Source organism: Microchirus variegatus, assembly GCF_963457635.1.
Source record: "Microchirus variegatus genome assembly, chromosome: 20".
In the NCBI taxonomy this organism is placed as follows: domain Eukaryota; kingdom Metazoa; phylum Chordata; class Actinopteri; order Pleuronectiformes; family Soleidae; genus Microchirus; species Microchirus variegatus.
In genome coordinates this window covers 13,260,976-13,287,367 of record NC_139821.1, presented here as the reverse complement: position 1 = coordinate 13,287,367, position 26,392 = coordinate 13,260,976, and the positions used below count along the sequence as shown (strand labels likewise).

At 43.2% G+C, this 26,392-nt stretch overlaps 1 protein-coding gene across 2 annotated transcripts; it reads left to right on the top strand.

The window, feature by feature from the left end:
* Positions 1-139: 139 nt before the first annotated feature.
* lrrc17 (leucine rich repeat containing 17) lies at positions 140-26,392 on the top strand. 2 transcript variants are annotated; one of them, XM_083906910.1, is made up of 5 exons: positions 140-305; positions 10,055-10,406; positions 11,447-11,948; positions 21,067-21,222; positions 24,205-26,392. In XM_083906910.1, the coding sequence occupies exons 2-5, from the start codon at positions 10,158-10,160 to the stop codon at positions 24,639-24,641; spliced, it is 1,344 nt and encodes a 447-aa protein (XP_083763036.1). In that variant the 5' UTR covers positions 140-305; positions 10,055-10,157; the 3' UTR covers positions 24,642-26,392. The 2 variants fall into 2 exon arrangements, with proteins under 2 accessions (XP_083763036.1, XP_083763037.1); XM_083906911.1 differs by lacking the exon at positions 140-305 and adding an exon at positions 7,393-7,542.

Here is a 26,392-nt window from a genome sequence, read left to right as displayed (position 1 = left end):
GCTGCAATCCAGCTGAGTGGGTGAAAAGCAAGGGAGTGAGTGAAAGAGAGAGAGAGTGGGAGAGGGGGGGAAGAGGGAGAGAGAGAGCGAGAGAGAGAGAGAGAGGGAGAGAGAGAGAGGGAGGCTGGAGAAGCAACCAGTCATTTGTGCCTCACTCCAGGCTCTAAGTTTACAGGCAGCCAGGCAGGATTTTTCTTGGCTTGGACGCAGCGCCCATGACAGGATTAGGAGCCGGGGACGCGGGACCAACCGGAGATCTGCAGGTCGTAGTGGAAGAGCCCGAGCCAGACTCTTTTTCTGCACAGGTAGGACTTTTTGATCCCGATTCTGCAAAAAGATCCTGCAGCTGAAAGAAACTCCAATTCCACATCCGATACTGTACTGAACATGCAAGAGGAGTTGAGTTTGGCACAAGATTTTTTTAATTCCAGGTGATAAAATCTTAAGGCCCTTTCAAGGGGGAGGGAAAAAAACCCCATTACATGTAAGTGTAATCTTAATGTGAAGTGATTGTAATGGTTTAACATATGTAATTGAATTATAGCCTCCCTTTTTACGAGGAGTGTGACTCCCCTCTTTGTTTCTTAGGCATTGTACAGTAGACGTGCAAGAATGGATGCAATGCAGTCGTGCTGAAAACTCACTCTTCTTTTTTACTGATGCATAATTAGATTTTGCAGCAACAAAGCATCACAACACGTGTCCACTATCGCATCTTGGATTTGCAGCTCAGATGTTTGCACAAGACGATCACCTGCACGTTTTAGCATCAAAAGGCAATATCTTTGCAAGATATGACATCTCCAAACAAGCAATAAGAGCGTTGAAGATGCATCTTCTCCAAACTCTTGGAAGGTTCAATATACAGTTGAGAGTTGAGCTATTTTGCCTTTAGCTGATCTGTCGTACGACTCAGCTGGTGATCTCATTGGGGCACCGTGACTCCAAGACGCTGAACACGGCGGATAAAAGCTCTGAGGATACACCTCTGGAATGAGCGAGGGGTTCATTTACCCACTTGGATCCACTCTGTACTGTAACAAACTTAGCCGTGATGACTCGCGTTCATTACAAGCTGCAAAAAAAAAAGAAAAAAAAGTAGGGTTTGGAGAATCCGGTGTCAGCACACACACACACACACACACACACAAATAAAAGTGATATGGCTAAGATTAGAAAACACAGCTGTACCAGGACTTACATGCAACGTACTGTGTTGTAAGTTTTCAGTAAAATTCCAGCCCCATGCAGCGCAGAGCAGCGTGTGGTTTCACTCTGGGTCTTTGCAATGAAAGAAAAGAGAGGGAGGAGGGGGAGAAGAAGAAGAAGAAGGAAAATAACTCTGATTGCCTGAGTGTGAAAGACCCTTTCACTGAGATTTTGGTTACATTTAAGTGGAACACTTTGTTGTCAGAAGAGCAACAATTCACTGTGTGTGTGTGTGTGTGTGTAAAAGTTGCAGATGTGTCTGGCGCCAGACCAAACCAATCAACATCGCTGTTTGGCACTATGGGGGTGGTGGTGGTGGTGTTTGAGCTCTGCTAAGCATCTCATGACAGTTTTTGAACTCCCTTGTTTTAACGAAAGTGCAGCGTGCCCGACGATCAAGACGTCCACGGAGAACAGAGCAGGGAACGCGGTGGGGTCGTTGCATCACAGAGTTCCGCCCACAACAACGCTGATTTATAAACCTGACACTTTTCAGCTGTGCAGTAATCCTGGGTTTGATGCGTTTATGATGGAGCTGACTGCGCGCTGGATGTTTCAGCACATGATTATACAGTAGGTGCCGCCAAGAATCCAGGAGAGAGACCACACCACAGGCACAGATCTGAGATCTGCATGAGACAATGACCTCTTTTTTTTTTTTGTTGTAGCATGTTGCTATTCTTGTGGGGTTTGGCTTAAGTAGAACTTTCCTGTGGGTTTACTGTAAAGAAACACAAGACGATCACTGTTTTGGCTCGTGTTTGCTTTTGTGAGTTCTCCATGTTTGAAACAAGGGTCATTTTTTTTCACCTCTCCTCGTACAGAAATGAACTTTAACGTGTGGTTTCACTTAGACACAGACATATACGAGGCTTAACTCTTCCCCCGGAGCCCCGTCTCTCTCTCTCTCTCATCCTCCGGTTTAGCGGGTTTGGATGCTTCTTTTTCCATCCTCTTCTCTCTCTTTACGTTCTCGTCGTTTATCATTCCTTCCTTTTACCCGTCTCTTTCCTCTCAGCTGGATGGCGAGGCTGGTACGTGGTAGTGAGCCGAGCCACAGACGTTTGGGAAAACACACACACACACACACACACACACACACACACAAAGGAAACTCGGCCCAAAGGAAACAAAGTATACAGGGCGGCTCGCTGGGAGGTTCGCTGGCAGAGAACTACTCCTAATTTCGGACGAAAAAAAAAAAAGATGCCAGGATGCTACGTCCAAGTCGTATACGTGAGAGAGATTCGAAGCGTATCGTCGTCGAGTTTGTCTGGCAGTGTCGGAAAATTGCTTGTATGTGTGATCTGCTGCAGCTTCCTTCTTTTGGATTTGCCTTTTGCACACATACACGCAACGATTGCCAGACAGCGATTCATCTTCTGCTGTTTACCGCTGTCAAAAGCTAACGACGCTGTCGACTTGTGTCACCGCTGATAACGTCGCTAACTTGCATCAAAGCCGATGGACTGTTACCGAATATCCTATAATCAATGGGTCTGTATGCATTGTACTTGATGTCTCAGCCGGGATTATTAGATCCATGTCACAAAGTGAGACTTTGAAGCAGGGATTCTCAAAGTTTTGATACCTGAGGGCCAATTTAGGAACCCAACGTTGGACTGAGGGCCGCCAAAGGAAAAAAAAAAACAGAAAGAAATCCCATTTGTAATCATTTTAATGACCAGATTGCAGTTTACACTTATTGGTCTGTATCCAGTAATGTCCAATAAACATTTAACAAGCTTAGTAGCTCCTGGATTAAAACTATCAACTGTAATTCATTGCGGGCCGCCAGAAAAGTTTCTGCGGGCCGCCATTGGCCCCGGGCCGCACTTTGAGAAGCAATGCTTTGAAGAGTCTGTACTCTCTTAGAAATAAAAGTATGAAGTAGAACCGTATAAGGTTCTTTGGCTTGTCCTCATAGCAGAACCCTTTTTGGCTCTAGGTCGAACCTTTTTGTAAAGGTTCCACCTGGAAACCTTTTACAGGGTTCCACCAAGAACCCTTTTAAAACCCTTTATTCAGGAAAAGGGGTTTTAAAAGGTTCTCTGGATCAAAATGGTTCTTACTGGAACCATTAGTGTTACCAAGAACTCTTGAAAAACCCTTTTTCGGGAAAGGGTTTTTCAGAAGCAAATGGTTCCAGGTAGAACCTCAGCCCTTGTAGAAGGACCCTTTTGGAACCCTTATTTCTAAGAGTGTAGGCTGTATGGCAGCGATGTTTGTCTCGTTACGGCCAAGGAGTAAAGGCCCATCTTTTGTTTTTGAGGCCTCATTCACTTGTTCCTCACGTTCTTTCCTTGTGTTTCTGAAATGTGACCTCTGGAAATCTGAGCTCAACCCCCCCCCCAATAGTTATGTCAAGTGTTCCCAGGGAATGAAGGAACTCTGAGGGAATGTAGAGACTGTGCAGCCTCAAGGATTTGTAGGTAGGAGGCGATGACGCGGATAAGATTTCTCATCTAGGCAGATGTTGCTTAAACCTCAACCTGCAAATCAGTTTTGCAGAGATTTAGTTCCCCTTTTCATCGTGTTGAAGTGATTTAGTCTGGACGTGTAACTCTTGTCCTCCATGACCAGATGCAACCAAACATTGTCTTATCAAGCATAACGTGTGCTTTTACTGAGAGAAAGTGAAAATGGATCTCCAAAAAGCTTGGAGATGGGAGTCCCGCAGATGCACATGTGTCTGCAAATTTACAATCTTACATTTGGGAATATGTGCAGTTGTCTCTAAACGTCTTCTCATGTGTTTGTGGATTAACAGAAGCACACCAAAACAACGTCTTTGCCAGGGGGACTTTCCCTTGAGCTGACATCATGATATTTTTCTATCCCCCGCAAATTTCACCCCCGACATGAATCATGATCCTGGTCTTCTTACATCTTCCACTTTCTCCAATGTTTTGAAAATGTTTTTTGAATTTATAAGCTTGCCCCCATCTGTATTTCTCTTAACCTCAGACGTCTTCGTCTCCCACCTCCTCTTCCTGGTGTAGGTGGTAAAGGGATAACTTTTTGTTTGAAGCCAACCAGCCCGTGTTCTCTCTGGTCTGCTGAAGCCAAATGACCCGTTTGAGCCCAGAGACTGTTCGGAAAAACAAGCTGGGTGGCGGCGGGTGTCTCCTGTGTGTGTTTCGTCTCCATGAACTGTCTCTGCGAGGGTTGCCTGCAGGACATGTGCTTCCCTTTGTGCTTGGAGAAACGTCCACCTCTGACCTCTGGTTCTTTGACGGAGTGGTATAATGTACTCTTAACCCCCACTGAAGTCCTCAAACGTGACCTGGCTCATTTGTATACATTCCACTTCATTGTCCGACACTCTCCAGCCTGCATTGAGTATGTTTTAATGCCTAGTGGTGTCCTAATGTACCGCTTTACACATTGTATAAGAAGTAGTGCTGGGCACGTTGACGACTGACCGGAAAAAGTGACTTACGTAACCCTAACCCTAAACCCTTACGTGACTAACCCTAACCCTAACCCAATTGTGAAAATGAGTCTCTAAAGTAACATTAAACGTTAAAAACAGAGGCACATACGCAGTACACAGGTATGCTGGTTGTTTGTAGCACTGTTCTGTTCATTTAATAAACACACCGCTCCAGTTCCACTGTTGGCGCGCTAACGGCGCTAAGGGAGCTAAAGGAGCTAACTGGTAAACAGTGCCTGGACTCTGGTGCCGCGGCACGAAAAACGACGTTACTTTAGAGACTAATTTTAACAATTGGGAGTGACGTTAACATGACGTCAAGCGCTTCTTTTTCTAGTCAGACGCCATGCGTCAACGTTGGCGCCGCTAACGTGCCCCAATTGGAAAAATAGGTCGTTTTCAAGCTGCGGGCCACGACTTTTGACAATTTCTGTTGTTGTCGATATGATTGATCTGCCTCTGTTCGGTCTTTGTGAAAGAAAACAGTCAATTTCACCTGTCGACACAAGATCTAATCACGAACAAGTGCGAGCCACGTGGAGCTGTGAGGCTAACTCAGCGTTTTGCGATCTTATTTGACAACAGTTTGAATATAACGGACATTTGTTGGCATATTGAAGCCATCGTCGAGCAGGAGATACATTTGGAGATGAGTTCTACGATTGCACTCCCCTACGAGAAGTTCCCCAAAACTAATTCCAAACAGACTTCGGCATTTATTTTGCGGTTTTGTTTTGATTGAGAGCACACCACTGTTGCACACCACTGAACTCCTAATGTTCCTGACTTGGTAAATTGTTTTGGTTTTCAAAAGTCATTTGACAGATTTAAGGTAAATGACCCAGTAATGATTTTTTCCCATTTGGTTCTGCATCTCAAGCCACAAGTTAGCGTCTGTTCAGTGTGAGCTGAGGGTAACTCGAGCTGGAGCACAAAAACTGGTCACAGGGACATTTTTCCAATTGCGGTCAGCCCTCTATAAAACACCTTAAGTGTTTTTTTTTTTAAATATGAAAGTATTGAACATTCAGTGAAAGGGTGTTAAAAAGGAAATTACAAGACCAAACACGTGTTAACAGGGCGACCCTGAGGCATTTTAACTGCACTGTTGTTCACTAAACTGTGAGCAAAGCGATAAAACTGTCAGCCAAACATGACAAAACATGGCATTCAAATATGACTTCTGAGATATTTTTTTCAAATTTACAGGCTTCCCGGGAGTCTGTTTTATTACCCATGCAAACAGAGGTTATGTTTTCGCCCATGTCTGTCTGTTGGTTCAGTTTGATTGTGAGCGAGATTACAGAACGAACTACTGGATTTGAAGTCTGCAATGACGCTTTTGCCATTTATCAACTTCTAATCTTTGCATTCTGGAGTAGTGTGGTCGATAATGTGGTGGTATTTCATGTGGTAATGTCTTGTTTTAAATCTATAACGGTGAATATTGAACTATAAAGCTTGATGAAAAAGTTATTTATCGCGAATCCAATCCAATCCAATCCAACTTTATTTACAGAGCACAACAAAAACAGCTGAAACTGTAGAAGTGCTATACATCAGGAATAGTGAGGTAAGGCAGGGCAATACCATTTAAAGATACAAAAACAAATACGTTTTTTTTAAAGAATTTTAAAATAGAACTCTGTAATGGACAGGCAGCCAGGGGAGTGAGGTCAAAATCGTGCATTCTTGCGTGCTCAAGTTAAAAGACGTGCTTTGAACAAGCCGGAGACGTGCGAGGAAAGACTGGCTGTCTCCAAAATAAAGTGCATTGCCCGTAATCCAGCTGAAGGCATGGATTACTGTCTCAAAGCACTGCATTGAAAGTATAAGTTTTACCTTTTGCTATAACTGTCTTAAATGAAAAAAAGCTGGACTTTTCCATCTTAAAACCCAGATTTGTGACTGTAGGCTTATCTCTCCCGTCTTCCTGGCATTAAGATTTAAATCCAATCATAATCGCAAATAAACGTCAATGTAATATTTTACCCCCAAAATCGTTCCACCATATTGCTTATTATGTTAAAATAGACGGCAACAGTAATAGAATTTTCTATTATTTGGTCAACTGGAGCTTTCAAGGGTTAAGACCACATCCCATAGTCTGCAGTAACGCTAACACAGCTGCGATGCCAGAATAGCATTCGAATATTTGCTCAACAGGCAGATAATGAGCATGTGTAATGAGATCACCACACTTACTGGAATATTTATAGCACAACAGTTGATTACAGCTTTATAAAGACCAGACGTTAGAGGCGGGAGTACAGCAGTAGTAGGCGATAAATGCTAAAAAACAAGTTACTAGAAAATATTAACCCAACAACCCATAGTTGTCTTTTTATGGTCTGGACCAAGCCACTGGCACTTCTGTCGCTGAAACCACACTGTGAACTTTGTCGTCAAGGTTTAACCACCGAGACATATCATATAATAACTCATCATATGTCATACTTCTAATAGAGTGAACTCAGCTTGTTGAAACACGTCTCGGTGCCACATCCGCGTCCAGACCGGTCTTTATTCTGGTCCAGGTCAGACGACAGCGGCAGCAGTAACTGGACTATTTAGTGCCACGGAGGAAATAGCTGCCTTAAAACCCAGAGTCAGTTTTTTTCTTTGAGTTGGCATGGAATTACCAAGAAGGGGGAGGGAAATAAATAATACTAGACTTGAAGGGCTAAATTGAACTGGTATGGGCATGAGGTGAACCACTGAGTTGGGCTTGGCTGAGTGGACTTGTTTTGGTCCCAGCTGGAATGCGAGTTGGGACATTGTGGACTGACCATGGCTCGAGTTTTCTCAGAGAAGAAGAAGAAGAAGTGACGTTTCCTGTTGAACAGCTGTGATGTGGAAAAGATCTGAGATCTGTCGCAATAACTGGTCCAAAAAAGGTTTGGAGATGGTTCGTTAATTATAGAGGGAAATGGAGGAAAATAGATGAGGTGAATCATAATTTTTTTGGGGGCATTTTGTAACTCATATAATTAAATACACTTTGTTGTTTTGTGCTTTCTGTGTGGTTTGTTGTCACCGTCAGTGACCATGATTGATGAAAAAACGGTTGATATTCCAGAAGATAGTCAAATCTGTGCTTAATAAGAGGACTGGACTTTATCGATGGTAAACTTGGCGGCACATTCTCCAGGTTTTGCGACTGAATATTATATTTGCCACATATGTCAAACTCAAGGCCCGGTGATTAATTGGTCTTAAAAAATCTGTGTTAAAATAGGTCTATGCTGCTTTAAGGCGTGCGTTGACCACAAACTGCATTTCCCACAATGCATGGCAGCCAGACCTGTACCAGAGTGTGTCTGGATCTTTTCAAGACTTCTTTTTTCTTTGCCCTATGTTTTCCACGCCAGTCTCGTCAAATCTGTTATTTGGGCACCCACACACAAGGCACAAACACACACATCTCAAAAAGGGGAAGATGAAACGCAGACTCGATTGTAAACACACTGATGGTCGGAGGCCCAAAAAAAAGAAAAAACCCATTTCAGTTTCTGTTTTGATTTCGGAGCGGCTCACTGGAGGTGCATTTCGGGCCGTGAAAAGGAAACGGAAACTTTGATTCTTAAATGTGAGACAATTGATCGTTTGGGGGACGGTGCGTGTGCGCGATGAGCTCAACGGGGGGATCATTCTCAGCTGTTACCGTCCGTTATTCGCAACGGAGCAAAAACACATCTGCATTGACAAGCTTGTTCCACTGTATTTAAGACTGGAAGACTGCGAGTGAGCTGCGGTTTGGTACAGTTGGAATCAGTCCGTGTGTGTGTGTGCGTTTCTTGGCAGACCTGGGGGGGCTCTAGCTCTATTTTTTTCTCCCATCGCACAAGGGATACATGACTCATTTATTTCTTTTCGTACAAATTGTGTGCATTCATCATTATTCCCGCTATCAGTGGGAACAAGGAGAGCAGAGCAAATAGAGAGAGAGAGAGAGAGAGAGAGAGAAAAAAAGGAGCCATTCCATTATTATTGTGCTATAAATATGATTATTTCCAGCCTTGGTGTCTCTTTTTTTAATTTAGTAGTTTCACACTCTGGCAGAACAAAACGGGAAGACTTTGGCCGCGATTAAGAAGCGAGAGACGGAATGATGCAAAAAGCAGCGAGGATGGAAAGGAAGGGACAGCCAGATAGGGAAAGTCAAACCACTTCATTAGGCACACTTGTTTCATAACTGCTCGCTATTATTCTAATAAGCCGAGGCACACATGGCAGCAACTCAATGAAATTCTTTACTCCAACCACATTTTAACCCTCACGTTGTTAACATGCAAAACTGTTTTCTTTCCTTTAAAACCCCCTTTTCCTGTTCCATGTCATAACTTTTATCTCGCGCTACCTCCTCGCTAAATCTTTCAACATGTGCGGCGTTACCATTTTTTCCATTATGGTTTACTGTATTAGCGAATAAAGCCATTTTAATGTATTTCTTTTGGTCCCCCCCCGTCCGTTCTTGCGTTACATGAGCTTCATCTGGTTCGTTTTAGACGATATCATTGGATAAACCCCTTTATCTTTTAAGATAAGTTTGATTATGATGGAGCAGGATTGTGAGCATGTTCTAAAATCATCTAAAACAGGCAGGGCGGGAGTCCCAGAGGACCAGGATTAAGAAACACTGAGTTAACAGAGAGCCCTCAGATCATACCAACAGCTTTGAAGTTAAAGGTGCATTATGTATAAATCTAAAGCAACTGATCGTAAAATCCTCCTAATATGTCACAGAGACTCAGGAATAATGTTCATATAACAAACTGAACTCACCAACAACAACAGTACAGCCAAAATATTTGCATTAAAAAAAATATTTTGCAGACTGCAAATCATGTTTTATGTTTTAAAATCATGTTTTGGCATGTGGCGCCACCTACCGCCGTCTACCAATAATTGCAGTCTGTAGAGTCTCAGCTGCCGAGCAACCACGGGTTGCCAGTTAGAAAACGAAACCTAAAAGACCTCGGTATTTGGAATTTGGGTGTAGTAACCGTTTTTGGCCACATTCTTACATATGGTGGCTCTAAATTCAGGGTTTAGCACGCTCACCATTTAAGTTACAAGATCCGTTGCTGCAAATATTATAAAGGTTGGAGTGTGTGACTGTGTGACTGTGTCTGTATGAAATTAAACGGAAACCCATCCCGTACTTGTTGAGAGATATTTATATGTCATACTTTTCCTTTCTGTTCAACATAAATGTATCCATCTGCTAATTTTATAGCGGTTTCATCTAGTCGCTCCATCTTTTTGGCGGCGCAATAACTCAAGTGTCATTGTACGGATATAAACCCCCCGCCCCTTAAAAGATAAAATATCGTGTGAGCTCGCCACTGCAGACCTTTGAAAATTCACCTCCCTCTCTTTGTTTTCCCCCCCCCTCCCTCTTCATAGACACAGCTGTGACTGGCCTCCCGTGTCCCATCCCACAAATCGTCCAGCAACTGCACCTTCAACGCTGACCTGATTACCCAGAGGCCTCTTGTCTCCCATCATCATGCGCCTCCTCACCACCCTGCTCCTCCTGCTGCTCCTGAGGTCGGCCGAGCCCCGGAGAGGCGGCGGCGGCGGCCGCGTGCGAGGCCGAGGCAGGGTGGGAGTCACGAGGCGCCAGATCCAGGAGTGTAAGGAGTACATGGAGGCGGGGGAGAAGTACCTGGACTGTCAGGACAGGCAGCTGACCACCGTGATGCAGGATTGGCCCAAAGACGTTCACCACCTGCTGCTGGCGAGGAATAAGATTCAGGTACGTTACTGGCAGCGAGGAAAAAGACAAACACCACCTGCTGCAGTCAGACAATAAACTCCGACGACCAATGATTAACCGATTCTGAGAATACGTCCAAGAGTGTTTTTAATGTAGCAGCTTCTCGACGAAGCATCTCACTCTGAAACAAAAGCAGGCAGCTTGTTGATACCACGAGCATCTGTGCACCATTCGTTTGGTCCCGAGATCAAAGACTGCGCTGCTATGCTATGTGTTTATGTGTGTGTGTGCGTTTCTGCACGTTGTTTTGAGCACACACAGGATGTGTGTCACAGGTGTTGAGGGTGGAAATAAACGAGAGGGAGTGAGATTTCAACGATCGAAATCAATAATAAAGTGCAATTACGCTCGTTCGACTTCAAAGAATCGGGGGGTTGAGGAGCGGATGATTAATGAGGGAAGGAAAAATAAGTGGATTTTTAGGTCCTCATTACGTGATTACTAAGCACAGATATCATTAAATGAAGGTTTTTTTTTTTTTACTTGTTATTGTGTAATTAAGGCTGCAGTCTGGAACTTTTGTATGCCGCGTGTTCCATCCGTCAAGCAAAACTATCAGACCTGACTGAGGGAGCAGTTGTGTGCATACACCAGCAGTGCAGAGGCAGAGGGGGATTAAACGTGTATATCCCATCATACGGATGCACAGAAGGGTTTTTCTTGTACTAAATGTCTACTTCTGACACTTTTCTGGACAATTTATTTGCGTTTTTATGAATACTCAAACCTGTTTTTAGCTTCGTTAGCGCAACGTTGACACGAGATCTATTCATTGGTGATTTTTCCTTTTGTTAGTTGTAGTTAGTTCCTCACTACAGCTTTTTGTATCATCAAACAAAGGAGGACAAATAACTATACGATACTTGTTTTGTTGGGTGTGGACCAATATACGTTTGGAGCACGACTGAGGTTTTGCAGTAACAGAACAGTCTTTGTTATCATAACTCAAAAAGTCCATACGAATCGTGGTTTTGAAAGGAAAACAAACCACACAAATCGTCCTTTCTGTGTCTTTTTAGGTTTTGAGGGACAACATGTTCTCGCAGTTCACCCAGCTGAAGAGCCTGGACCTCCAGCAGAACGACATCTCCATGGTGGAGGACGGCGCGTTCAGCGGCCTCTCCCAGCTCAAAACCCTGCTCCTGCAGCACAACAGTCTGAAAACCGCTTCCGAGGAGATCCTGCTCCCCCTGCCCCGCCTCACCTACCTCCGTCTCTACGACAACCCCTGGAGCTGCCGCTGCTCTTTGGACAGCCTGATCAGGAAGCTGCAGGTGCCGGGCAACCGCAACCTGGGCAACTACGCCAAGTGCGCGGAGCCTCATTCGCTCTCGGGCCAGAAGCTGAAGAAGGTTAACGTGGACCCGCTGTGTGAGGGTGACAACCAGGTGGACCGGAGGCCCGGGGACAGGGAGGGCGGGGACCGAAGGCCTCCACCGTTCAAGCCAGTAAAGTCAGAGGCCACATCCATGTGTCACACCTACATGTTCCCTAAACCTCTGCTGGACTGCAGCAAAAAAGGTAAGAGACCACCAAGTCCTAAAAAGCTGTGGGTGATCCAGTGTGGCAGAAAAGGAGTATTCTTCCCATATTATGTTTTTATAAGGGCTGGGTCATACTTTGCCATGTTTCCTCAGAGAGCTGTGGTCACATTTCCACATCCGCGTACATGCCTGCAGTTCTGTTCATGCATCTGTACAATCACTTTTGCATTCCACATTCTCACATTCCATTTTAGTCGCGGCAATTTCTCACCGCGGGTTTGTCCTCCTTTACGTTTCCTTGTTTTCTTTGAGGGCCGAGTTTTACGCGTGTTGGTAGCTCTCCTGGTTTGTCCAAGGCCGCTTGCATGTAGACATTCTTGGGTAAAAGGAGGATGAGCAGAGGATTCCTTGTTTTCTTTCAATTTGCAGGGTCCACGGTTAGATTTCACGGGTTCATACACACTGGATGTTTAATCTGGCAATAAAAAGTAGTTTCTTATTAAGCCTTTTGTTTGTTATGACCAGAGGAGCGAGAAATCTAGTCGCCATGTCCACACAAAAGCATCAACAAGACACAAACGAAATATCATGCCGTGTTTCCACCTAGTGGTACGGCTCGGTATGGCATGTATTTTTTTTTGCATTTCCATTAGGAATAGTACCAAAATAGCCAACTGTTCCATTTTTTGGTAGCCTTCCCTTGGGGTACCATGGTGCGAGTGGAGCTAGACCCAGGAAGAGTCAGCTGATTTGGTGACAGTAAAGTAAGAAGTTGAGACATTTTCCCATAGAGTTCCTTTCAGATTAAGGGTCATTTGCAACCAGCTGCTAACTACTTCTGTCCTACATCCTGGGCTTCAAGTTTCAAACCATTAGACTACTTCCAATTTACATACAGTCTATGTTTTTTTTTACACACAACTGCTATGCCATGACCTGCACTTCAAACCACTGCTAACCACTACACCAACTGAGCCAGAAACTCAGCAGGAAAAACGAGCTACTGGATGTCCTCCTTTGTTGTCTGTTGGGTCGCGTTTGATGTTAGCACACCGCTAGAAAATCGCGCCAAGTTATGATCCCAACACCAGCCTGACTGAGATACTTTACCTTTCCAAACTGTACCGTACTGTACCAAACCAAACCGTACCACGATGGAAACACACCATTAGTGACTGGCATCAACTCACACAAAGGGATCAATTCACTTTCCTTGCATCAGAAATTGTTAAATTGCAGCCAAAACCAATTCGAAAACAGTCGTTTCCTGTGTCGTCAGCTGAGGCTCTGCTACTTTTCTCGATGGTTATCATGTAGTTTTCCTGGCAAACAAACTGCACCTCTCGTCTGGCAGAGGAGCATCCAGTGTACAAGGTACATTTGTGTATAGGTTTGCGCAGCAACTCTCCAGTCGAGAGTTCCGCTTTGCCGTCTCGTGTTTTGGTTTCAGCCAGGCTGAGCGAGCAGAGTCGTGTTTGTTTTCTCAGGTTTTTTTTTTTTTTTTCCACGTGGTGCATCTCAACTTATTTCAGGAAAGTCGAACGAGTTGCATTTTCACGTGTTCGTCTTCTTGTGTGGTCTTTTTTTTTTCTTTTGCAAATACAGCAGCATTTTTTCCTCAAATTGAATAATGTGTTCAATAATTTCCCGAAGTATTGTGTAGGATAACAGGAACAGTCGCTGCATTTGTGTGTGTTTTCAATTCAAACAGTAAGTCAGCGTAGGCAGAACGCTGCAGACATCAGCCAAATGTCTATTAGCTCCTTCAGTTTTCACATCTGGTTCTCTCAGCGTGTAAAAATGCCACTTTGAGGTCAAATCACTCTAATTTGGGGGGATAATGACGGACGACTCTCGCTTTCATCCTTTTCATCCTCACTTTTCTGCGTCCGTTAAACTTTGCCTCTGATGCCTCCGTTGTCAACGCATCGAAAAAACTGAAAGATCGTCTCTGTCCGCGACTCAAATCAAAGTCAGCTCCCAGATTGGAATAAGCGCTTGGATGTGTCTATAAATGGTGAGCTGCAGTAATTCCTCGCCCAGAGAGAAAGCAATCTTTCAAAGAGGATCGACAAGCCAAAGCCACACAAAGCAGCGTCTGTGTCGTGTAAAATGCTTGAGAAAGCTTTTTTGCATATTTTCCTAATTATTTATTTTTTCTTCTTCTGCAGCACGGGTTTTGAATCGATTCTTTATCTGAACCACTACAAGGTTCCTCTGTACTTCTGTGAGGCTCATGTCTCCCATTCATCTCTCTGCACCGCGGTAATAATTCTCTCCGTCCTCCCTTCGTCTCGACCAATCCCACGCCGCGACGGAGATGTGTGGATGTTGTGTAATTTAACACAGCTGCAGCTTTTCCATGCTTTTAATTTGTAAGGACGATAGCGGTTGTTGTTTTTACTCACTGTCAGTCAGTCAGCTGTCAATCATGAATAAATAATAGATGTTATTATTTTATCCTTTCTAAACACTTACAGATGTTACGTTGGCAGATTTTGGTTACGCTGCGGTACGTCATGGCCTCAAAAAACATGGGGGCCAACAAATTTGATAATGAGACATTATTTTAGTCAAAGATCTGTTAAACCTTTAACACAGAAGCCTCAAAAGGTCCTTATGTTGCTTATTTTAACCGTAAATGGGCCAGAAAATGTCCTGCCAGTCAGCGCTTTTGCCCATTTCTGGCAGTTATTTACAATGTACTGCATGGTAAAATAGAGAAATACACTGTAGTTGTACTAGAGCGCCAGATTTTGTGTGTTAAATTTGAAATTTGAACAGTATAAAACACATTTGGAATAACAAAAAATTGGAGTATTTGTCCCAGTTGCCAAAAACAGACCAAAAAATGGAAACTACGCACAGGCGTTTTTTGAAAAAACGAAAGCTACTATGATCCAGACTGGCACAGGGGCGTCATATACACACAAGAGTATATAATAATATACAAAAAAGACAAAAGGTTAGGTCTACACTGAATGAGTGTTGGGAGGTTTTCTTATTCAGAGGCAAGCAGACAGCAGGAAAGAAAACAGAGTGGAAACATCGGTCTGTGAACCCTATATTTTCCCTCCCTGTTTTTTTTCGTCTTAAACTCAATGTCTCCCTTTCATATGGTTGGAGGACGGTTTCTTTGAGGTGAGCCACAGCAGATTTCAGACTCCACGTTGTTCCATCTCCGGAGGATCGATGCCTTCCTCAGCGGTCAAAGTTAAAATATTGGAGCGATGCGATGACTTCTCGATACAAAACGCTGAGAAGATCTTCAGGTTTTTTCATATCGATCTTCCTTTGATTGATGTATGATCCTACTTTGGCTGACTTTTATCCAAGACTGTGCTCATGAGGTACAAAAAAAAGTATATGTTTTATAAGTAACATGAACCCCTTATAAATTTAAGGCCATTTGTGCAGGCTGCCAAATGTACAGTATATACTGTTTTGGCTGATTCCCAGACCCACTAATGCCTTTACGCATGAAGTTACATGTAGGTCAGACTCTCTGTGGAACGTCCTGGTGCACAGAGAAAGTGTTAGGAAACAAAAACAACCCCTTTCGTGTCTTTTAAGCAAGAAGCAGCAGGGGTAAATAGAGTAAAAATGAAAAACAGGACACCGTCAAGACGTCTGTTGACCGATAAGAAGAGGATTAAACTGCACAATCCTGTGCTGTTTATGCAGATGTTTGACTTCTGGGGTTCAGACACGCTTACTCCAAACAATGCAAGAACAAATTACAAGCTACTAAACACGAACCAATAAAACCACCAGTTTGAAAGGATGACAAAGGGGCAGATTATCCTCCGAGTCTTTGATTGTGTTGTGTTCTTCCCACATTAGAAAAAAGAGGCTGTTTCATGCAATGTATTTATTCTAGTATTCAATATAAAGTACGCTTTTGCACAGATTATGAAAGGTTAAAGATACGTTTTGCACAACGCGTTATTGCATCACTTCCTGTGTGACCTACAGAACATGGTACCATTGAAACCATGGAAACAACAAGCCTACGTTGGGTTTTTTGGGGGTGGGGTGGGATTCCAGTGTCTGTGCTAACCATTGATGTATTATAAGAGCTGGATAGAGCTCCTCCCCTTTGGTGCCATTCATTCCTATGAAGTTGCTCACCCAGCACATAGGGCAAAATGGTTTCTGACTTCAGGGTTTTTGTGAAGGTTGTGCTGCCCGTAGAATGTTGGTCTGCCTCAGTTCTGATGATAATAATCAAAGTTAAATAAAGTAAAAAGTACTACCTACTACAGAAAAAATGCATTGTGGGTACCTTGTGGAACTATTTTCCATTTATTGGATGTTTATATATATACATATCAAACTTCGAGGTAATAACAGGCAACCCATTTTTTATATTTCCACAACAGTTTCATTCCCCACAAATATTGCTGTCACAAAAGCAGGGTTTTTATACATTATTGTCCAAAAAAAATAATGACAAAAAACACTTCTATAATTAAAAAAAACAAAAAAAACAACAACTTTAAAATAAAGCTAGGCCAGAAAACCTGCAGACTCTAATGTTTACAATTCCAGATTCTTTCACTCAAAGTGCTTCAACTCTAATGTGTTTATCACATTTTTTCAGTCATTTCCTTGATCTGATAGTGAGGACAAGACAACCTTTTTATGGCCTTTACAAAAATATCTAAATATAAAGACCTAGAAATGCCTGCGTCCATGTCTCAATGTGTCCCGTGAACAGTTTTACATGCGTCTCTTTTGCTGTTCTTATCCATAAGAAAATTGCTATTTGGCCGACATGATTTATTTTTTTTTTCTTGCAGTACCATGAGTGGCCACCGGGAAAAAGTAGCCGCAAGCCCCAGAGTCAGCAATGTTTTATCCATTTCTTACAACACAACCATGGTTCTAACTGTCTGCTGGTGGTATTTATGTACTGTGAGCTAAAACATAATCCCACCAGAATATCAGTGTAAGGGGCTCATGACAACTAGCGCTATTCTGGTCGTCGTAACGGTGACATCATGTAAACAAAGCTGTCAGCGTGTTTAGAAAAGCCTCTTGCTTCTATATCACTACAATCCCGCTACGATGATGACAGAGAGTGTACATTACGTAAAGCCCAAACAAAACCCAGAGCCCTACTGTACCTCTTTAGCTTAGCAATCCCTTATTTTGAGTATTTGAAGTTGCCTGTTTTGTCCAATTTCTGCTATTTTTCATGCATTACATGACTATAATTTGGAATATTTGACCAGCAACTAAGCTGTATACATTTTATTTCCTCATATGGAGGTTACCAACTGGCACAAGTGACCTACATAAGGGAGGCCCCAGGTTATGAACATGAACCTTTAAGCCACCGCGCTCTACGTATAAAGGCTCCAGTTGTTAATCACTTGACTCCGAACCACAAAATCCCACTGCGATGCACACGAGCAGACCCTGAAGTAATCACGTTGGTGCTGTAAAACACATTAACTGCTGCTCCAACCTCCAGTCCAGAGATCGTCAAACATATCGCACCACCTGCTCCTGCAAAACAGATTCACGACGAACGATCCGAAGATGTACACGTCCCGTTGATGCAGCTGTATATTTTACCTCATGCACCGCCGAACGACGTTTTATGGAATGCAATATTCGAGGGGAAACTACTCCTTCTTTCAACTTGTATTCATTTATGTGTTCATAATACATCGTGAGTAAGATGACCCATGCCTTACGGAGGCGGGGATGCAGTAAATAAAAGTCCAGATTAATGCTAGTGCACATCTATAGCTTTAAATCACGGGAGGAGCTTTGCTACGCGGATGTGAGCCAGGTCTGACACTTTTGACTCCAAGCTAGGTGTTATAATTTAAACCCCAGAAGCATGAATCACTGCTAATGGTCCGAATTAAAGCTGCGACGGAGTTTGAAATCAGATGAAGCAGTTTCTAATGCAGGACACATCTGCCGCCACCCCTGAGAGTGACAGATGCAGATTTGTGCAGAAACCAGGTCCAAGCCCCAGTTATGAATGAATGACTTTCACTTCTGCTGACATGTTCATCCTCATCCTTCATGATCTCTCTCTCTCCGATGCATTCCGCAGATGCTGGAGTCGGAAAGAGCCAAATTTGTTATCTTGACGTGAAGTGTAAGAGGACGCTCTTCAACACAAGATAATAGCCCTTGTTCTTGCTCTTTGGCTCAATATTTTTCACCCACTGGAACATTCTGTAGGAGTCAGGACGCAGAACATCACTCACGCAGTCCTGACTCACTGTTGCTGCTGGACACAGTGGGACATTATCCTCGTCAGGTTGTAAAACCTAAAACAGAGAGGCCTTGTTTTTTTTGGTTTTAAAGCTCACATAGAGTGGTCCTGTTGCACATATATGTTAGTTATGGAGGTCTACTTGCATATATTAACTTGTTTTTATGGTCAAAAACCTCCTAGTTGCTGTAAACGAGCTGATAGAAATCCTCTTTTCTGACGCTGTTTCCCAGCAGCGAGATTTGAGACTCAACTCTCTCACCCAAAAGACAGAGTCTTGTGATTGGCAAGTACCAGGAAGTGACATATTCAGCACACCCGCTCTCAGAAGCACAGCTCCCCCCTCTGGAACGGTGGATGCACTGCTACTCGTTATCAAAACATTGTTTTAACAGATCAGGACGATCTGCTGTTCCGGAGAACCAGTGTTTACGTAACCGGACCGGGCCATATGTACGAATGTGGCCAAAAACGGTTACTACATTCAAATTCAAAATACCGAGGTCTTTTAGGTTTCGTTTTCTGACGTCACTGGCAACCCGTGGTTGCTCGGCAGCTGAGACTCTACTGACTGCAATGACTGGTAGACGGCGGTAGGTGGCGCCACATGCCAAAACATGATTTCGAAACATAAACATGATTTGCAGTCCGCAAAAGATTTCTTTTAACGCAAATATTTTGTCTGTGCTGTTGTTGTTGGTGAGTTCAGTTTGTTATATGAACATTATTCCTGAGTCTCTGTGACATATTAGGAGGATTTTATGGCCAGTTGCTTTAGATTTATTACATAATGCACCTTTAAGAGTCTGATATGTCTGGGAGTTTGAGTCTTGGTGTCAGCAACCAGTGTTTTTCCAGCTTTTTCTTGTTGTTGTTGCGGTCACATGTACACCTGAGCTAGGCCCTGGATTCTCTTTAGACCTCTCAGATGTTCAGATGACGGACAGACGGCTGGCTTGTAACGTGCAGCAACGACGGCCTCCAAATGTTGTGTTCCCTGCCTTTTGCTAATGTCTCTGCCTGCTGCTCCGCTCTTCAGCCATCGCTGAACAGCAATAATTACATTTCCTGAGCTGCGCTCGCCCTCCTGCATGTACAACGCGCGCGTGCGTGCGATGCGGTGTTTATCAAAGTCAGCGTTGATTTACGGCGACGTGCCTTTTTTTTACGATAACTGGCTGCAACATCTGTGGCGGTTCAATGCAAAAAAAAAAGAAGAAGAAGACTGCACCATAAAAGAGCCCATAAGCATTCTTCTGCACAAATCAAAGTCATTGTAAATAAGTATACGCAGGAAACGAGTCTGCAACCGCACACTTATTTATTGTGTGCACATATATTTTGCATCTCGTCGTGTCATCTGGGACCACGGAATGCAGACAATCTTTCTGGTGAGTTTTGAAATGCAGATTGCGTCCGCTAATTCGCGATATGTTGGAACGGATCGATCCCCCGAAAGTAGAAACGGTCCAAACATGAATCCAGATCCGTTTACAGACTATGGAGAAGCTCCACATATTCAAGCTTCTGCTCTTTAGTTTTTTAGCTTGTTGGCAGCTGTGACAGATCTCGATTTTATCTGTCCCCCTCCTCCTCCTCCTCCTCCCAGCACTTGAATGTTGGGATGATACAGAAATTGCCTCAGCGTGGGACTTTGATTTAAAATCTCAAGAGAAGGTCAGCTATGGGAATACGTGGAGTAAATCACTGTTGCATGCATTAGAGTCTTCAAAGACACTCTTACCTCGGAGGGAAAAAAAGAGGTTGAATTTTGTGTCTGTATAAGACTGGAAACCTCCCCTCCGACATAGAAGAGGGGAAACAGTGTTAAACACACTGTCACACTCAGGACTCCATCTTGAAAAGGTTAAAATGTTGCACACAGCCCACACAACATCTTGAAAATCTATAAAGATGCAGACAGATTTGGTTCCCATCTCACCCTGGAGGCTGCCGTGCGCTCTGTTCACTCATTTCACTTTTTTTTTGAGGGGGGGGGGGGCACATTTGCCTCAATCCATGTAGTCATCATCTGTGCTCGTATGCTTTCTTTTACACTCTTAAGCCCAATGTATACTTCTGCGTAAAGTGCTCTACGTAGGTTACTGAGACCCCTCTATGTCGTCTCCGGCTGCACGATATATTTTTGTGTCCGGAGACGGCAAGGGCTGCGATTGGTCCTCAGGACAGGCCGAGATAACGCTGCTCCGTGCCGGCTCACAGTGCGCACCGAGCGCCCACAGTGGCATCGCTGCCAAACACGTCATAAATACGTCATATCTTAATAGACACACCACATGTTTAGACTCTAAATTGCTAATTTCTCGCCTCAAATGATCTTAAAACTGCGTTCTGGGACAACATTTTTTTTTTATTTCAGGTGAAAATCGGCCACTGTTTCAATGTTATTCCGCTGCAACAACAACAACAGTCTTTCTCTCTCGGACACCATTGTAGCCACAAGCACAACAACCTTGCGTAGAGACCCCTACTGTTCTGGAGGGAAATTGCAGTGCATATCCGACACCACAACGGAGAACTATGAAGGCTCGAGGGGTCTCCGTGGTTACGCAGTCGGATAGTAGTATAGTACCATATAATAGAACCATATATGGTTCTTCGGCTTGTCCTCATAGGAGAACCCTTTTGGAGGGTTCCACCAAGAACCCTTTTAAAATCCTTTATTCAGCAAAGGGGTTTTAAAGGTTTCTCTGGATCAAAATGGTTCTTACTGGAACCATTAGTGTTACCAAGAACCCTTGAAAAACCCTTTCCCCAAAGAAAGGGTTTTTCAAGAAGCAAATGGTTCCAGGTAGAACCTCAAGCCCTTGTAGAAGGACCCTTTTGGAACCCTTATTTCTAAGAGTGTATAACACTGTTTCTTACAATTGTCCACTCCCTCTCCTCTCTGCAGATTTGAACCACATCCCGTCCGACCTGCCGTCTGACATCGTGAAGATGGACATGTCCGGCAACAACATCAAACATCTCAGGCCCAAGCAGTTCCTGCTGTCCAAAGACCTCAAACTGGTCAACCTTAGCAGCAACAGTTTGCAACGTATCGACACAGGTAACACCACTTCTTCTCAAACTCCTCTTCTTCATGATTTTACATCAAAACAACACTTTTCACTGGATAATAACCACCAACAACAGAAAAAAGAAAAGTGCAGACTCATTACTCTTCCCAGGCTAATGATGTTTGGGTTCATGTTTTCCTGTCCAAGAGGGGAATCCTTTACAAAAAGCTTACAGATTCATTCATTACCCTGCAACAGATGTAAACAATCTTCCGTCGCTCTCCCCCGCCCCCAGCGCATCCAAAACTATTTGGAAACTATTTGAAAAACTTTTGGAACTGAGAAAACTCTGTTTCTCTGAACATTTATGGTTGCCAGTGACATATTGTCTCAATCATGGATCGTTCCTTTTCATCGTGTTGTGAAATAAAAGAAATATAGGATCGTCTTAAAGGCTTTGTAACGTGTGACCGGAGATGAAAAGCCACTTGGAATATTTATTGAAACATTAGAAACACTTTAAAAGCTCATTCCTGTGCCAGTTGTTTGTGTTTGTTTCTTCGCTGGCAGGACATAAGGAGTACAATAGTTTAGCCTGTTACAGAAAACATACTACAGTGTATCTGAAGTTCATTTTTGCTGCATATTCCTGTAACTAATTACTTCACATTTGTGGAATTGTCTCAATGTGGGGACTCCACCTATCTGGAACGCCAACTCAGCATAAAAAAATATTGCTTAATACTTGTCTGTGTTTCCTTTTGTTACCGTGTAACGTCTAGTTATGATGACTTAAGACGTTTAAGCTGGAAAAATTAACGGCAGGGTTTGAAGCATTAGCCCGAGTGGTTCACGCTACAGGGAGCGCAGATTAATACTTGCAGTTAACAGCATGTCTTTCCCCACGTTGAATTTAGGATGGTTGAAACAAAGAGCAGATGGAAAAGTAGGATGTAGACGTCGACGCCTCGTGATCAGTACATCAAACACAATATTGAGGGTGGCATTAATCGTAGCGATCCATTCATTCGTGTGGATTTGAGTCAGCGAGGCGGTTGTTCTTGATTTGGTGTTGAAGTACAATTATTTTCATGAAGATTAAGTACTTTCCCTACGTGTTATGAGAAAGAGCCATTGAACCAGAAGCACATTTTTTGTGTGCTTGCTGAAAGGCAGCATGTCCTTCTTAAGTTTTCTTATTCCTATCAGGCAGATTTTTGGTCAGCTCCTGCTCCTTGACCTTTTGAGATATCTCCACCGATCCAACTCTGGAACGTCCGGCCGGAACCGGTGTAGTGTGGAAATTGAAGATAGCGTTACTGACCCTTGTCGTTCTTCCGCCATATTGGATTGAATAGAAACAAAACTTTCACAGGTCACAAATTTTGTCCGATCTTCACGAAACTTGACGTACGTGTTCCTTGGACCAAGCCTCGCAAAAGTTACCATAAGGATTTTTGATTTTAGGAAGCATTTACCTGTCACAGCCAGACGAAATCGGCGGCGTAGTTTATAGTTATTTCAGTATGAACTAAACATTCAAACAAATAGAGACACCAGCCCGTTAGTTTAGCCTAGCTTAGCGCAGTGCAGCTCAACCATAGCTTATTTTAGCCTAGCTTGGCACAAAAGCAGAAAACAAACAAACAGCCAGATACCAACAGCACAAAAAAGTGTTTGTTATGAACTGTCATTTTAACATTCTGCTTTTATACTTAAATAATTTAGATATTAGCATTGGCATTTTCATGTGCGTCCACTTTCAAAATGACTTTACGGGAACTTTATTCCACCAAGCAGCACAGTTTGGTTCAGTTTGGTAGGTTATGGAATTATATCCGTTTTTCTGCACAAGTTACCAAGAGCGTTAATCGGCAAATTATAGAATTTAGCGGAGGCTATGTACGCAACAGTGGTCAACGGTAGCTAGCTGTAGAGTCTTCTTTGTTACTCTGTTCGTTTGAGTCAGTTTATTCAGGTTTTTTTGAGCAATATCGGAAGCTTTATTCACCAACTTTTCCAAAGTTTTAACGGAGGTTAAGGAGCTAGCTTATATTTTAGTGGAAGTTGTAAGCAACACACAAATTGTGAAACTAAATGGTAGAGCTCGACACAACGCAGTTACACACTGGGTGTCACCCAAATTTGGGCGACGACAGGATTTGAATGGGGAAAAACAAACAAACAAAGTGATATTTTTTACCACATTTAGAACGACAGAAGCCTCAAGATGATTTGTGTTCCTTTTTTGGGGGGGAATTCGAATGTCAGTGTGCAGAAGTGTTTACCGTGTCACATACTTCTTTTGCGTAATTTATTGGCAGGTTGCGTTATGCTGCTATGGTATGATATGTCACAATACTCTTATAGCTGACACAGATCTATCATCGTTAAAAAACGCAGTGATTTGTGGTCCGCTGACGCATTTTTAGGAAGGAGCTTCGAGTCAATTTTCTTATTCTTTATCTCGGCAATGTCCTTATTATTGTTTCTACATTCTGCACACTCTACTCCCACTCTCTCTTTCCTCCCGTCTTCCGCTCTTACAGATAAAAGCTTGGCTCGAGGTTCGTGGACAGTGTGAAAAAACACTCCACTGTCTCATTACTCAACGCATAGAGCGCTCGAAAACTTTTACAGATACCACCAAAAGTCACGTTTTTATCCAAAATATTTGCATAAAAAATATATATTTTGCAGACTGCAAATCATGTTTATGTTTTGAAATCATGTTTTGGCATGTGGCGCCACCTACTGCCATCTACCAATCATTGCGGTCAGTAGAGTCTCAACTATGGGTTGACAGTTACGTCAAAACACGAAACCTAAAAGATCTCGGTATTTGGATTTTTATGTAGTAACCGTTTTTGGCCACATTCTTACATATGGCACCTTTAAAGTAATCTCTATTTTGATCTAAGCTGTATTACGTCTTGTTACATTTCACACAAGCATCCAAATTGGAAGTTTCCAAACTGGAAGTTACTAGCATGTCAGCTCATTTTATTGTTTTTCCTTTTTTTCCCTCACAGCTGCGTTCGCAGGCCTGCTGTACCTCCATGAGCTTGACCTGTCCAACAACAGCCTCCATTACTTCCATTACGGCGTACTTGAGGACCTCTACTTCCTACGGAAGCTCTCACTGGCCAACAACCCCTGGATCTGCGACTACAACATCCACTACCTGATGTACTGGCTGAAACACCACCCTGCCGTCGAGGTCACCGGCCTGACCTGCGCCGAGCCGCAGGAGTTCAGGGGCTGGCGCGTCAAGGACTACGTCAAGACCTACAACGGGGAGTGTCCCAAGGATAGACAAACGGGAGGGGTCGACGCGGGACAGGGCGGACAGGGAGGGTCGGACAATGAAGCGCAGGAAGTTGGGCCGGAGACGAGCGACGGGCAGGTTCTGCCTCGGCCCTTGAAAGAAAAGAAGCTCAACAGGTTTGAGATCATCAGGCTGAGTTAGAATGGAGGTGGATCAGCGGACTGGTGTGGTTTTAGTCACTTGGTGGCCTGTGGACAGGCCGGAGTTTGGATCAGTGAGGGTAGAGTCAACGATATGATGTTGGAATTAAGAAATGTCAGGAGCAGAATTACAAATAGCGTTAAAATCCATTCTTTGGGCTTTTTAAAAAAAAAACATTTTCCTCTTTCTGTGGATCACAACAGAAGTCATCCTGGAACATTTTCTTAAAAGATCATAAGTTTGTGTGACGTATTGAGTAAGTTTACCTTTTCAAATAAGGAAATGCTGTTTGAACTTCTTATCATTATTATTTTTTTGCAGAACATTCTCAATCCAGTCAGATTCAGGTCGAAATAACCCCCCCCCCCCCCCAACAAAAATGTCTCTGCAGGTGCTCTCTTCTTTTCTGTTATGTTTTTTAAAAACGTCTTTTCGAAATCTTCTGAATGTATGACATTGTTTTCCTATTTTTTGGTTTCTTTTTGGAAATAAAATTGGGTTTATTTTTTCTGAAAATTAGCAAATTGGTAGATTCCGTAAAAACCGCAATCGATCCCCAAACGCAAACTAAAGTTGTTTACCTGTAGCAGTGACATTTGGACATTATATATGAATGGGAATAAGACGTCAATGTGCTGTACATGGACTCGCTGCTTTCACAGGGACGTGAAATCGTCAAACACGTGACCTCACAATCCAGAAATGACGGAAACTACGAGTTTCAGAGCATGAGAATAACAGGATTTAGACAATACAGGATGCTGTACCAATTATGTTTTTTTTTTTTTATTGATGAGAAACCCAGTCTGACGAGCATCTGTCACGCCGATGATTGAGACGCGTTCACGATTCCAATGGTCCTTCTGTGACGCTCATATTTTAGTTTGGCACCCCGATTTCCTGCTGCCACTGAAGAAATAAAACCCAGTTTAGCGGGAACTCACTGGCACTCAATTTGAGCGTGTAAGTGAAGAGAAATAAAGTGGCTTTTATAGTCAGTGATTGATCATCTGCAGCTCGCCAAGTGCTGTTTTTACTTTCATATTAAGGCTACACCTGGATCGTTCCGCTAATGACCACGTGGATGAAAGCCAAAGCAGATCGGTTATATCACTGAACTGAAATTAGCCATCAGTTCAAGTCCAGTTACTTTGTGTCCAGGTTTTAAATAAAACCTTCCAACTTGGCACTGGACACAAACAGAGATTCAAATCCTGGATGAAAGCCTTTTACAGCCTACTTTAGTCTGGATGTTTTGTTTGCAGGAAGCGACCTTGGCATAATTTCCCCATCCTACAGGGATGCACATAAACTTGCATGCAGTCCCATATGTTTTAAATTAACTGGATCTTTACCGTTGATGGCAGCGAGCGTTCAAACCTACAGCTCCAATGCCATGCGTAAATGCACGGTGCCATCTAGTGGCCGTGCTTTGTGGCTCTCAAGATGAAGACGAACCTGAATAAATGACAACAAATAATGCAGGCACTGAATGGTTTTATTCATGTGAGCGACGGCAGCTCATTCCACCACAGTTTAAACACACAAAATTAGAAAAACAGAGAGTATGGACGTATAGAAAGGTGCACTTGTAAGGTTGTATCTGTGGCTTGCTTGGCTCCATAAACACTAGATTTCCGATTGATCCTTATCCGTCATCCACGATGCAGAGTTCCAAAAATCTTATTGGCCAAGTGAAGAACAGAGGGGACATTTTGACAAAAACAACACGACGTAAAAACCCCGAAAGA

Coding starts and splice junctions, on each gene's coding strand:
- lrrc17 (XM_083906910.1), top strand. CDS start 10,158: ATGCGCCTCCTCACCACCCTGCTCCTCCTGCTGCTCCTGAGGTCGGCC. Junction 11,949..21,066: donor GCTGGACTGCAGCAAAAAAG/GTAAGAGACCAC, acceptor TCCTCTCTGCAG/ATTTGAACCACATCCCGTCC. Junction 21,223..24,204: donor TTTGCAACGTATCGACACAG/GTAACACCACTT, acceptor TTTCCCTCACAG/CTGCGTTCGCAGGCCTGCTG.